The following is a 15,925-nucleotide window of genomic DNA, read 5'->3' as shown; positions in this document are numbered from 1 at the left end:
CCCTTAAACAAGTCCCCTTTTAACCCCTTTTGGACACTTTTTCAAAAGTCTAACACCTCTTAAAATATTCATCATATATTACTCTTGAAATTTATACCAAAAAATTGCGGTACCCTGGGGTGTAACACAGAATTGAAATTTTGCCATACCAGCTGATGGACTATTACTGCCTCAAATTAATATAAATTGCGAGTTAATATGTATGAATATTACTTTCAATTTACTTCCCGAGAATATACGTAGCTAGACTAAGTGCTTTTGTACAGGCATAGTATTACATTTTAGAATAATTTTTGGAAATATCTGGACGAAATTATTTTAAGTTATTATCCTGATAATGTAGTGTTTTTATATGTTTCTTATTTTGGTGTAATTACTATTCGTACATTAAACATGTTGGATTGCATATTCGAACAAATACCATTCCCTCAATTTTAATTATAACAACACTTTACACTTCCACCCTCATTGAAAATCGAAAACTTTATAATACTTGTTTTTTTTTAAGTTAAATTTATTCAGATTAATCCACTTCATCTTTGTTGGATGAATGGAAAAAAATAAACTTTGGACTGGGATTTTTTTCTCAAGATAATAGCCCAAAAATAGGTAAAAATTGATGAAAAATGGGAAAATCATCAAAATTGGGTACTTTCAAAGGACGGTAACAAAAAAAAAGAAGTGCACCAACATAAGATTTTTTCATCAACAATTATTTTTTATAATCATATTAACCCAATTTTTGTGGAATTACAAAAAATAAATAAGATAAAAAAAAAATGGATTATATCCAAAAAAAAATGGGGAGATTCTATTTAATAATTATGATAATTATTTATAGTTTTTTATACTTCACTAGTCGAGCTGTTTTAAACTGGTCAAAAGTACACCAATTTTAAGATTTTTGCTCACACTATTTTCCAATTTCTTTATTGGATATTTTTTTTCTTTGTTTAAAGTTTCACAACTTGTGATATCAAATAAATTTAACACACATTTTAAATCAAGTTTTCATATCTAATGAGTTTAAAATAATATAGTTATCATATTTTATTAGTGATTTTATTTCCGGTTGATGACATTGTAAACTTTAGTTTTCATAATGTTATTATGTAACAAATGTATTTTCATCTAAATGAATAAATGTCTTTTATTTACTGGGATTTCTATTTTAGGCATTAACTTTAATGCCTGCACAATTTTTTCAGGATTTAAGACTAAGGTCTAACAGCATTTAGGCATTAAACTTACTGCCTATGCGTTAGCTTATTGCCTAGGATGTAAGCTTAATGCTTAATTTCACTTATTGTCGCTAACATATATAAGTTTCTCTTTGAATTCACTATAAGTTTGTTTTTTCCTAAAATAAAAAATAAAATAATAATAAAAAAATACGGTAAACCCAAGTGTCTTCAATGAGATTGATATACTTCCTTCGTTCCTTGGAATAATATCAAATATACATTCAACTATATTTGTCCTTTGTGGTGAAAATCATATGCTCAGAATATCATTATTATAGTAACTCACGAAGGAAAGATAAAGGTAAATGCCAGCAACATTTTTTGTTAATCTTCCTCGCCTAAAATAGCAATCAGTACAAATGGAACAGAATGTAAAGTCTGTATAATCAGTCTAAGGAATGCAAAACCTAATGCAAGTGCAAAATGAATAAATAAATGAATTTACAATTGCAATAATCATAATTATAATAGTTACAATAGCTTTCATACTTATGATAATGATAGTAGTTATAAAAATATTATATAGATAATAAAAATAAATACTGTTAGAACATCAATAATATTTATGGCTACTATAATAGATAGTAGCTGATACACTTATGTTGACAAACAGTTGTTCAATTCTACGTCAATTGATATTTGGTTGAGAGCTGTATCCTTAGCTTTTATACCACTTTTTCTTATCTTTCTTATTGTGATTGACAGAGAGCATCAACAAAACGTTTTGATTTTGTTTTCCTTGCCTTTTTATGAATTAATTTGCAGTAAGTGTGTGACATCGACACACAATACACATCCTTTCTCAGAAATAACCGACAGTGTGCTAAAAGATAGAGAAAAAGCAACAAAAGTTATCCAGAACTTGAAATCGAAAATAGAAGAAATTTCAAACCTGCAAGAAAAATCTAAAGGAAATCACCTTATACAACTTCATAAAAAGAGTAAAGAATGTGTTGAGCTGATCGAATCTGTCTGTAAAGAACTACAGTCGTATATAGAATCAAAGCGGGATAATAAAACAATCGAGATAGAAGACAACGAAAACAAAGAGCAACGCAATTTCGTGGCATTTCTTGCGAACACTGACTTGGTTCATAAACGATACACACATATGCTATCAGAACTTGAGAATCTTAGGTCTGAGAAACATGATGTCACATTTCACTCGTGCTATAGATCAATACAAAGTGAAATTCAGGAATTAGTTGGAATACCCAACGAACCGCGTTTAGCAGAGGTTCCAAGTTTTACCAAACAACTTCTGCATGAAGAAGTTATAGAATATATGAAATCAAAGATTGAAACAAGGTAAATAGAAGTTTCTGTATTGTATAAGATAATGATTTTTAATCAGCGGTGCGCTTGATTGTTATGAGAAATGATTCTGTACACACAAAATAGATAATATATACGCCTGAAATAGTGTACATATAAAACCAATATTAAAAATGGTGTCACCTTTATTTATAAAAATAAAAACAAGTAGCTTGTTCTATTCTCTCTACTCCGATGGCATATCACGCACACATGCATACCATATCAATTTTTTTTTTAAATAAAAATCTTTGAAAGTTAAATGAAAAAAAAGCCCCCGAAAAATAAAAAACAATCATCTATTAGTATACTGGAATCATACAACACATTTTATTACACTTTTATAAGATTTTTAATTGTCATGAAGTTTTGCGTGTTGCATGATTAAAATTTTATAATTGATCGTTCCATTGTCTAAGTTTAGGAATTCACAGGTGGCAATATGGATTTATTAAGATAAAATTGAGAATGGAAATGGGGACTGTGTAAAAGTGACAACAACCCGACCATAGAGAAGACAACAGCCGAAGTCCACCAATTGGTCTTTAACGCAGCAAGAAACTCCTGCACCCGGATAAGTCCTTCAGCTGGCCCCTAAACAAATAGGTTACTAGTTCAGTGATAATGGACGTCATACTAAACTCCGAAATTTACAGAAAAAACTAAAATTAAAAATCATACAAGACTACCAAAAGCCAGAGGCTCCTGACTTGAGACAGGCGCAAAAATGCGGCGGGGTTGCACATGTTTTTTGAGATCTGAACCCTCCTCCTATACCTCTAGCCAATGTATGTAGATAAACCAAACACACAACAATACGCATTGTAAAACTCAGTCTAAGAGACGTTCGAGTCCGATGTCAGAAAGGGTAACAAAGGAAATTAAACAAAATGACAATAATACAAATAACGAAGGACTACTAGCAGTTATTTCTTGCAATGTACCTCTCGCATGCATTGTACTGTTTCCTAGATCAGAGTTTTCTCTTGTTATTTTTTTATAAAACGATTATCAGTTTTTCTCAGTTTGCATAATGCAAGGGGTTTTGAATTTTATTTTGCCAATAGCATTACTAAAGAGACATTCATGGTTAAAATGCTCACTTGGTGCAGATAAAAATGTAACTGTGAGTAATGTAATGTCCAACGGGCAGAACAACCACCGTTTTTATCATTTACTTGCTGAAATTTTGTTTGTATGCATTTTTAATACTTTCACCAATAATTTCAAAGTATGTAATAATCTGCAAGTTTATTGATGTAATACAATCACATGAAATTGATGATTGGTTAATATAATTGATCGAGAAATATTAAATTAGTCAGCAGAAAGAGATAAGGATAAAATGATAATTACATGAATAAATACAAAAACTACCATTCGGTTAAACACTTTTTTCAGTACATGTAAACAATGCCGTGTGCAGAAGAATACAATAAAAGATTTGCAGTTAGAAAACAAAAGATACAAGAACAACAATGACAGGTATATTATATATTAAAAAAAAGTAAAGAGATATCGTCGCTGTATCAAAATGTCTTTAACCGTTGTGTACAGTGTAATAGTCACAAAATGAGTCCACGCTGCTATAGGCAAATACTGAACAAAATTTGATAATGTCAGAAAACATCAAACCAATCAACGATATTACACATGACTTATTCAAACTCTAGCTTATACACAATTTTTTCGACGCAACGTGTATCGAATGTTTTGCATTCACAGTTTCATTGTGTTGCAATAGTAATCAAATTATCAACGTGCTTCTATATACAAAATTACTGTCAAAAGATAATGACATAAAATAAAACCAAGTATGAGAGCTTTTTATCAAATTAGTAGTATACTCCAGTTTTCACTCTGACAAAGAATAATGTTAAATTGAAATGACAAGATAGAAGGATCATCGATGATTGATTCTAATAATAAATATGAAAGTTTTGGGGTAAAAATAATGGTAAATATTATATAAAGATCTCTCATAAAAAAATTTGTCTAATCACAACTGTAGTAAACTATTGCACTATACACATAATGACAACCATCCTCATTAATATGAACACTTTCTGGGATCACATTTCAAAGGAGTTTTGTTCCCCAGGTGTTATTGTTTTGCATTTCTTATAAACAACATACGTAAAACCTGAAAGTATGCATAGCGAACTAAAAATAGATCACTACAAAATGCACTAAAATTAATGGGAAACTAAGGTGCAAGGACATTTGAAATGTTATGGTCACTATACAAATAAAAGGAAGTCGAAGAAAGGGGCATTCCAATTCGCGAAAAGGGAATAGACTCACAATTTCAATAGTTGATCACATGCAACCAGTAACTTATTGTTTGTTAAACCACTTTTTGTAAACCATGTGAAAACGTCAAATTTGTATTTCAATTGTTAGAACAATCAGAGAGAAGGACAACGAAAACCGAAGATTGACAAGAGAAAATCAATGTTGGAAGGACGAAAAAAAATTAATGGAAGAAAAGTACGTATAAAAAAGTAGTAAGTCTTGGGCACAGCATTTGGTACATAAGTAAAACTAATTAAACGAGAACTTGCAGTTACTGGAAGCTAGTCCAGTCCTATACATAACATAATCATGTATCTAAGACAACACATCGATCAGCCTCCATTCAATTGTTTTTGTGTAAAGGCATCATAAACAATCACAGAAAAAGTTATGTTGTACAAACCCAAAATACATCAATCGACAAAATAAAGGACCGTAACAAGTTTTCAGAACTAAGTGCAATTGCCAAACATCGAGTCCGATGGCGTTGTTTTATCTCTGTTCTTACTACTATACCCCTAGATCGTAACCCAACTTATCTTGGCCTATTTTGAATAGTTTGGGGGAATATTCATGAACTATGCCTTCGAGATATTCGTCAGTAAAGAGAGTAAGAGGTAAACGACGTTTAACACTGATGAACTTTATTCATTGGTTTTGACGTGACGTAGCTTATATTGGGCGTCCAATAGTGGTTTGTCATCAATTAAAAAGGTAACAATCAGTCTTAAATTACTTATTTGTCGTGTCATTTGTTAACCTGACATCCGTATTTGGCACACTAGTTCCATATTAACGAAGTATTCCGGTTGACCACTTCTGATACATTACAGAGAGAAACACAGTTGTTATAACCTTTAAATTGAATGCTTACATGCAACAAGTTTCACTGATCTAAATAAATATGGAGTACTTCGTATGGAGTACTATCATAGCACGCATTAATTCAGCATGTAACAATAATTGTTGATCTGGTCTTGGGTAATTTACTCAGAGTAAATAAACTTATTCTTCATTTGCAACACTGTAACTAAATCTTTGAATATTGTTTTTATTGGTACAAATATTGATTTCGTTATCAATAAATTAAAACCCTACTTCGTAAATTGCTTTCGTAGAAGTTAGGCTGTTATTTTCTCAATTGAATTGTAACCTATTTTTCATGTCGGACCTTTAATAGCCGACCAAAACGTTAAGGCTTTTCATTGTTGAAAGTCGTATTGTTGTCTATTATTGCTTAGATATAGAATGCAATTTATAGTATCACTCAGTGGTGCGAAGCAAATACTAATTGAGTATGTATTTATCTGAATTATTCCAACATAACCAATTTATCAAAATTACCTGCCTGCACTTTTTTCAAATATGAAATAGCGCGACATTATTTAGTATGGTAAAACAGGCAAAGGTAACATTATTCATAAATCAAATCTGATGTTGAATACCCATGCTGAAAAAAAATCATCATTTGGTATCTTTTCCTGTCTGGAAAATGTTCCCAATTTCAAATCCAATTCTTGCCAATTGAATCTTTAAAACATTATAAAGCAACTAATGAGAACCGGGATTTGTTACCTAGTATTTCCACGATGGCATGAATATCGCATAAATCTCACAAACATGCTACGCAAAAATTTTCAATTTGACGTTGGCGAAGATATGCAACATTGTTACCGTTACAGCATTTGATATTGATTTCCGTTTTTGTAACAGTCGAACCTTAATTTGCAGGACTGTAGAAAAATTATACATAAAAGATTTAGAAAAAGAAAAGCTGCTTCGGGACATAAAAAAGTATGTATTCTATAGAAATATCAAATAAAAAAAAGATGTTTCGAAAGCTCAGGTTTTTTTTACTGCAATAGAATGTAGTATTTATTTCCTACAACTGTCAAATTGAAGGGAATATATCTTTTTAACCCTTTTCCTATGACACTGGATGGTGGTATTACACCTAAAAGTCACAATAAGTCCTTCATGTATGTTTGTTTTGATAGACATGAACATGTTTTTTGTAAGCAATATCTTCCAAGACCTAATAAAAGCGATGTGCATAATACACATTTCCATTTGTAATACATGATGGATGACATAGTTCATTTTAGGTAATATAGCAAAAAAGTAGTGTAAATTTAAATGAAAATTCGCCTTGATTAAGTCAGAGTTAAAATGTAAAAGGGGTTGTTACCACATGCATTGCTGTTTTTGACAGGTCAACAATCAAAGCAGTATTGGTTTTCTGATATTCAATTCTCTCAAATCCATTAACTCACAAACACACAAGGAATAAATCTGGATTAAGCAACATGGTACCCACTTCCTGTTATGCATCTGATAACAGTAATTTTACACAACACGTAAACGTCAATATATTGCATAATAGCCTCATAACATGTGAGTTTAAACATATATAAAAAGAAGATGTGGTATGATTGCCAATGAGACAACTGTCCACAAGAGACCAAAATGACACAGACATTAACAACTATAGATCACCGTACGGTCTTCAACAATGAGCAAAGCCCAGACCGAGCTTTTTAAAAAAAAACTTTAATAAAAAAATCATGCATCTAAGACTTAACTATATACCCATTATTGATTGTAACAGTGTCATAAAGCGGTCGAGAGAAACCAAATCCGGGTCTAATGACAGCAAGCCAACAAATTTTACGAATAAAAAACAAAATATAAAGTTATCACGAATGACATTTTTTGTTGCACCAGAAGGATATTATGACAGGTAATGTGTCTTGGGTGGTGCTCGAAACATAAAGTCTCCAATGTAAACGGGTGCATAAACCAATTAAAAGTTCCTAATCATTCTTTAAAAGAAACCCGCTCCATTTCGATTGTTAATAAACAAAGTAAAAAACGTACAATAATAATAATTTATAAACCCAGTTCAAATGAAATTATACAGATAATTTAGGCAAACAATAAACACAAATCATTCAAAATCTCATTTTTTTTTAACCTGACAGAAAACAGCGGCCTGAACCGGAAGAATATTTATACTATTATTATTTCTATTGGTAGAGAACTAGACGCGAAAGAAAAGGAGCTGGAAAAACTGACACAAGAGATTAAATCTTCAAAGGAAGAAAATATGAAATTAACGTAAGTTAAGTATTACATAAAATGTAACTTCATGAACACAGAGCTGTTTCTATCATCTTTTCATGCTTATATTACGTACATTTATATGTATTTAAGGATAGGTTCATTAAAATTATTTTATTTTACATTTTCTGCAAGGCAAGTACAGAATACTAGTTATAAGCATAACATGTTCTGGTGAAAACGTTTCCAATGTAAATGTTGTCAAAGGTTTCGTTTAATAAGTTTAAGGTAAAGGAATTGTATTTATTCAACATGCAACAGTAATTGTTATCATTAAATGTGCATGTAGAACAGTTTCAATTCAAACTCAATTGATGATTACAAAATAATTGATAGCAAAATATTTAATTTTATAGAATTATCGCTCTTTTTTAAAGATACATATTTGTAAATATAAGAATTGGAAGATATGGTATGATTGCCAATAAGACTCCTAATAATACAGAAATTAACAAAAAAAGATCACCGTACGATCTTTAACAATAAGGAACCCCTGAATCGCATTGTCACCTACAAAAGGCCCGAAATGACACATGTAAAACCATGTAAACGAGAAAACAAAAGGCCTCATTTATGTATAGAATAATGAACGTAAAACAAAACTGATATAAAGCGAGTAAGCTTTAAATCTATGATTAATCGTACTTGATTTGCCCTGTTAACGTTTTTGGTTCGAATAACATTCGATGAATCTTTTGTAGACGTTTCGTCATCGAGTACGTCTGGCGTACAAACATGTAAGCTTGGTATCTTTGATGAGTTTATTTATAACGATAGCGTTCACATGATCGAGTTACCTTTGTTTGAAATATATATGTCACTAGTAGCGTGATTAAAATCAAAATGTCTTGATAACACAGTATACATACATGTTGTATTAGCAGCATGACCTTATGGCACTGATTACAAAAAGCAATAAAGGACAATACTTGTTTAAATCTTGCAAATAAAGTTTGATAACAACATATTTTATTATGTACTATGTATGCAATAATGTAAACCTATAGAGTGTCTTGAATATCTTCGACCTCCCTTTTATAGTGTTTGGCTTAATGAAAACATCAGCGTACAATTAACGGACGGAAGTAGTTAGAGGACGACCATTTGATATTTTTGGGGAGGGGGGGGAGCAGGAGGATTTGTTTTTGATCGGTTATTTATTTTTGTAAACTAAGAGGACAGATTATTCATTGTCTGCATTATTGAAGCAAGATTTTTCATTTTCATTAAAGCAAGGGACTGATTATTCATTTTCCCAACTATATTTATGATATTCACAAACATACAATTTTAAAATGTTTTGTTTATTATAAATAATACATGTAAAATTAAGTCATTATGTACCATTTAATCAGAATTAATCATCATCCTCTGCAGAAATAAATCTTTTAAATTCCAAACTGCATATACATGTATTGCATACACACATAGTATTAAAATTTGGTTGTAACTAGCCTCTTTAAAAAGGTTTGGTAAACATATTTGGCCGAGCGGAGCGAGGCAAATGTTTTCAAAAGGGTTTTGGAGCCACTGAAGGGCCAAGAAGATATAGAACAAATGATGCAAAATCATGCTTTCTGGGTGTTACGAAGACCCTTTCATAATCTGAAAATGCAAGTTCTGTTTTAATATTTTTTTGACAATAGTTTGGTCTCAAAGCAAAATGTATAAATTCATTGTAAGACTTAAGTTTCTAGGGACAACATCAAAAGACCAATGTCACTGTGCATGATAAAGCAAAAATGGAATTCGCATAGTTATGTATGTGGCTGCTGTTTTGTTTAACTCATGATTAAGTTCATAACAAAATTACTAGATTATAAAAGGAATGCAACACTAACAGAATACAGAAGGGCAATCAATGAACAAAAGACAAATAAATAAGAAACATTGATCCCGAAACATCAGGGCTACATCTGAGGGAAAACAGAACTTGCTTCTTGCAAGGCACTCGCCGTGAACACAATTTGATATGAAGACAAGCGTTTGGCTTTGAAATTTCATACAAGAGGCATTTGTAAGGTTTCCAGAGACAATATACCTCGAGGTAAATGAAACCAATTTTCAGACATTTCAAGCATATTTAAATAGTATTCTACTTTTATTATTAAAAAAAATTGGGAAGTGTTTCCCGATTTTTTTTTTTTGAAAAAAGATGAATTATGAAGAATCTGGTGCCATCTCATACTTCAATTATACCTGCTGAGTTATTTATTTTCAAGACATTGGAAGTCAGGTAATTTGTTTTCAAACTACCACAGAACAAACCATTTATTTTCGTGATTATTCATTTTCAAAATCCTCCTCCCCCCCAGAATATCAGATGGTCGTCCCCTTAAATATGTTGGTCAAAGTCACAGTTCCGTAAATATAAATAAAGACAGAAGAAAACTTACATAGGCAATTGTATAATTTTTTTCGTTATTTGTAAAAGATTATAGTTTTTGTAAATTCTACCCTTACATTTACATATGTGAAAATGTATCTGTCTTCTGCCCGTACATATTGACATTGGAAATAGGTGACTTTCAGAAAGTTATCATTAAAAAGGTTATAATCAGATTGTAAATTACAAGTAATGAACATAGTTTAAAATATAAGTTATGAACAGTTAGCTCACATATGGACAAGACCGTTAATAGCAACAATGAATAGACCATCTGGTTTATTGATTGATTAAACAAAGCATGTAAAAATGGGAAAAGCAGAAAACCATCATATAAAAAGGTTGTAGCTACGACTAACAAAAAAAGGAGTTTTAGATTTTTTTACTTGATATCAAGATTTGAAACCAATAAAGGAGTATATCTCTTACGATTTATTTGGTCAAAATATATTTTCTTTGAAAAGTTACCATAGATACACTACAGAACAAGCATTTAGAAAATAAAACCAATTTCACATATAATAAATTAATATGACAATAAAGAAGGCACAATCTTTCCATTTTGTAAAACTGCTTGTTTGTCCCTGTTAAATGACCATTGTTAAATTATAGTTCGTTTGTATGAGTTATATTTTAATGTTGTGTTTCTATTGTGTCGTAGTTCTCCTCTTATATTTGATGCGTTTCCCTCGGTTTTAGTTTGTAGCCCGGCTTTGTTTTTTTCTCAATCGATTTTTGAATTTCGAACAGCTGTATACTACTGTTGCCTTTATTTTACATCAATTAAGAATTTATAACATTGATAAATTATGTGCGCATGACTTTTGGCAATGGAAATAGCGATTATAAATGCTTAAATTACGCAGATTTGTTTGTTTTCTAGAACATGGTGCATATCATTACTTGATTGTGACTGCAATAATACAAATATATTAATAATGATGTCACAAAATAACTTAATCTGTATCTTTTCTGTACTTTTTTCGTCTTTATAATTTATAACACCAGGTGCTAAAATATTTAGCTTGCGATGGTGTCCCACTCAGTGTAAACATCTATAATGCAATATAATGAAAAAAAGATTTTGTAAAATGAAAAATTGTGTTTTGATCAAGCAGCAACATTTAATATCAAAACGCTATGATAAATTCTTATATGCATCCAATTTCATCTGGATAGTTGCACGCCCAATGAAACTAGCTTTTTCTGGCGAAGTACTGCGTTTTGTTTTGCTTTGTACAGATTTTGTTAACATTTTAATATTTACTAAAAAGTGTGTTAAAATAAAAATCTGACGGCAAATTATACTACAATACTTCACGTCAAACTGACAGATTTTGATTGGTAAGTACGATTGGGATAATTTACTCTATCCCCTTTCTCACTCAGGAAATTTTTAATGTCACCCTCTCGTGCAGACATCGGTCAATTAAAGGACAATGAATGGAATTTACATCAACAATTTAACAGAAAATGCTCAAGTTCTACATTTCGACCACTTAACTTTTTCATAGATTGTCAAGAATTCTTGCTTAGCTTTTGAAGTTTTTTTTTAATTTCTGAAACTTTGACGTCGTTAGTATTTCAAATCGTAGTTGATTATCTTCGCCGCGATATAGCCTTTATGTGTTAATGCGGCGTAAAGCAACCAACAATCAATCAATCAATTAACCTCATATTACCTTTTAAACAAGACGCTAATAATCGAACTTTCAGTATAGCAAATCATATTACACGTAGCTGAGATGTTGATATTATAGATTGTTACCCATGGAAACAAAATTGTCTACCTTGGCTACATCTCGTTTGACAGTCTTTTCTCGGAATAGAAATCAGCTCAATCACAAAAAGTAAAATCACAAAAATACTGAACTCAGAGGAAAATCAATTTGGAAAGTCCATAATCACATGGCAAAATCAAAAAACAAAACGCATCAAAAACGAATGGACAAGAACTGTCATATTCCTGACTTGGTACAGGCATTTTCAAATGTAGAAAATGGTGGATTAAACCTGGTTCTATAGCGCTAACCCTCTCACTTTAATAGCAGTCTCATCAAATTCCGTTACATTTAAATGATGCGTTAAATAAACAGTCACAATTAATAAAAAAAGTCAAAATATGGGTACATCAGTCATCATCGTATAACAATTTAACAGGACACAAAAACATCTACTATCTACGAACACATGGATTGATTTGAGGGTCTGACGTCAGAAAAATTATATACGTCACATAAATTTGTCGTTCAATGTGCATACAATAGTTATCAAAAGTACCAGGATAATAAACAATTTTAAAATTTACATAGGCAATGAGCGCATACAGGGTTAAAAAATCAAAAGTATGTAAGAATAAATTACAGAAATCAAAGTAGTCCAAAAGTTATACATAGAATTTATGAGAATCCAAAACTTTTAAAAGGATCAATTTAACAGGACACAAAAACCTATTTACGAACACATGGATTTATTGGGGTGTCTGACGTCAGAAAAATTATATACGTCACATAAATTTGTCGTTCAATGTGCATACAAACAATTTTAAAATTTTACATAGGCAATGTACGCATACAGGATTAAAAAAATCAAAAGTATGTAAGAATAAATTACAGAATAGACCGAGATTCAAACTAGTCCAAAAGTTATACATAGAATTTATGAGAATCCAAAACTTTTAAAAGGAACAATTTAACAGGACACAAAAACATCTACTGTCTAAGAACACATGGATTGATTTGAGTGTCTGACGTTAGAAAAAATTATATACGTTCAATGTATATAGTAATTCATAATAGAAATATATCATAATGACATATTATAGACAAATATACTGACGGGATCTTTTAAAGTACAGAGTCACGTTATAAGCACAAAAGAAATACAAAGAGTCACATATACAAAACAAATCACCAAAAAATGAAAGCCAATACAAACACATTGACGAGATGTATAAGTACCGAGCCACGTCAAACGGATATCACATAAAACCATTCAACAGTAAAAGTAATCTTAATAATAGAACAAAAACAAATAAAAGAACAATAAAACATGTTGTTAAGATGATACACAACATCAGTACGCAGAATCTATACATCAAGACCATCGTGTATTATTTGAGAAGTTGATACGGAATATTTATCAACAAGGTCTTGGTACCTTCCGATGAACTTTTTTAGAAAAAGGACGAGATGTTCTTTGACATACCCCTGGTTCATCAACTTTCTACTCAGACACTGATGACGTTTTACAAAGTCTGAGTAGGAGCTGCAAGCTCTTGAATATCGAATAAGTTGGGAAATATATATCCCATATGCAGGTGAAGTTGGTATATTGCTACTAAGGTGGGGGAAATTTATAATTTCGAAATTAAAATCGTCTCGTTTGTCATAGATTCTGGTACTGAGATGACTGTGTAAGTCAAATTCGAGATATAAGTCTAAAAATGAGGCGGAGGAAGCCGTGTCTGTTGTTTCTTTAATCTCGAGTTCTGGGGGATATATTAATGGAACCCAATCAGCAAAATTCGGATTGTTTAAGGAAAGAACATCATCAATATATCTGAAAGTGAAATTAAATAATCTGGCTTCTTTGATCCTCTTGTTTTTGACAAGTGTCTGGAGGAACTCCGATTCATATGAAAATAAGAAGAGGTTGACAAGAAGAGGCGCACAGTTTGTTCCCATAGGAATGCCGACAACTTGTTGGAAAAGTCTACCTCCAAACTCAACAGATATGTTGTCGATAAGAAACTCCAGCATACTGACTACTTGTTCTTCTGTGTAGCATGATTTACCTTTTTTTTGTCACTATTAACGAAATATGCTTTATGAAATCCCAAAGTAATAAATTTATAGCGTATGCTACCATTTTTATGTTGAAAGGCATTGTGGATAATACAACTTTCAGCTTTTTTTTTTTTTTTTAATATTATCACATTATTATATTGATTACTCCACACTTAGATGAATTTGTTTGGTACGTGTTGCTATTTATTGACACATGTATATACATATATATTAAGGTTAACTTATTAACTTATTAACTGAATTATTTTTTACCATTAGGGGTAGTTCGATGCAACCAATAACAAAAAAGACACCACTGTAAGTTTGCAGATAGTTGTCTTATGTTGACAATAGTGTTCTTATGTGTATCAGAAACTGTTTAGAAAATGATTTGATAAAGCCTAAACATGTTCACTTTGTTTTTAGAAGTAAACGCGGTTGAGAAATTTAATTGTGTAATAACAATTATTCAGTTCGGTTTGTTAAAGATATCGATTATTCCTAATGTGATATATTTACCAAATCTTTTTGTTATTTTCCAGTAAGCTTTTATTCTAAGTTTTAGTTCTTTATTTGTATTAAGGATATATTTTTATTTAAACCATGTTAGTAAATATATATATATATTTGGTTCGTTCTTTGTGACTTGAAGTGACTTACTGACTGTCGATAAAATACTTCATTTCAATGTTCAATATAGTCCACAAATAGAGCTTTGCCGCATCGTTAAAAACATATAACTGATCATTTAAGTATATCTAAGACAACATTAAACACACACATTTTAACATAAATATTTTCTGATTACCTTAAAGGTATGATTTTGTCTTTAAGGAGAAGTCCAATAGAACCATGTTGGGAACGGACACATATGTAAGTTTGCAGATACCTGTATTATGACAAAAGTAATGTAAAAAAAGTGATGTTAATAAAGCACATTCAAACATGACGTGTAAGGAAAAATAATATTGTATAGAGTAATAACTTCAATTGTGTAATTGGAAGTAAGAACAGTTGACAAATTTTATTTTGTAATAAAGTTGAGAGTGGAAATGGGGAATGTGTCAAAGAGACAACAACTCGACCATAGAGCAGACAACAGCTGGAGTCAACCAATAGGTCTTCAATGCAGCGAGAAACTCCCGCACCCGGAGGAGTGCTTCAGCTGGCCCCTAAACAAATATGTATACTAGTTCAGTGATAATGGACGTCATACTTAACTTCTATTTATACACAAGAAACTTAAATTAAAAATCATACAAGACTAATAAAGGCCAGAAGCTCCTGACTTTGGGCAGGCGCAAAACAGCGGCGGGGTTAAACATGTTTTTTGAGATCTCATAGAATGTTTCAGTTTCGGATTGTTACACAAATCAATCTATCTCAATGTGCAACTCATCTTAGATATTTTTTCCAGCAGACTTTAGTTTACTTTAGTAACTATCTTTAACTAAGGGTTGCTTCTCATTCAAACCACATGCGTTTGTCTTTAGATATATTCTTTGTTTGTGATATGTGACTTGAAGTGTTTTACTGCTGAAAAAATCTTACTTCAATGTCTAATATTGTTCACAAAAAAGAGATTGGCCGCATCGAGTTCAAAACCATCCGATTGATCAGTTTAGTAAATCTAAGACAAAATGAAGTAAAAAAGTATCTAAGTACTTTTTATGAAAAAATAAAGAAGATGTGATTTTGTGTATTTACCGCATTAGTGCACTTGAAAACATATTTATAGTGTTATATTTGGAAGTATACTCATAAAAAAATATTTGTAC

At 31.1% G+C, this 15,925-nt stretch overlaps 1 protein-coding gene across 1 annotated transcript in view; it reads left to right on the top strand.

The window, feature by feature from the left end:
- Positions 1-5,076, top strand: part of LOC134722736 (uncharacterized) — a 34,573-nt gene extending 29,497 nt beyond the window's left edge. The window contains exons 7-9 of the mRNA XM_063586358.1: positions 2,010-2,552; positions 3,960-4,043; positions 4,962-5,076. Of these exons, the coding sequence (XP_063442428.1) occupies positions 2,010-2,552; positions 3,960-4,043; positions 4,962-5,058 (724 nt within the window). The 3' untranslated portion in view covers positions 5,059-5,076. The remainder of the gene's footprint in view (positions 1-2,009; positions 2,553-3,959; positions 4,044-4,961) is intronic.
- The last annotated feature ends 10,849 nt before the right edge of the window (positions 5,077-15,925 follow it).

Source organism: Mytilus trossulus, chromosome 6 (assembly GCF_036588685.1).
Source record: "Mytilus trossulus isolate FHL-02 chromosome 6, PNRI_Mtr1.1.1.hap1, whole genome shotgun sequence".
Lineage (NCBI taxonomy): Eukaryota > Metazoa > Mollusca > Bivalvia > Mytilida > Mytilidae > Mytilus > Mytilus trossulus.
Note: the sequence above shows the minus strand (reverse complement) of the source record. Positions and strands in the feature narration are given on the sequence as shown.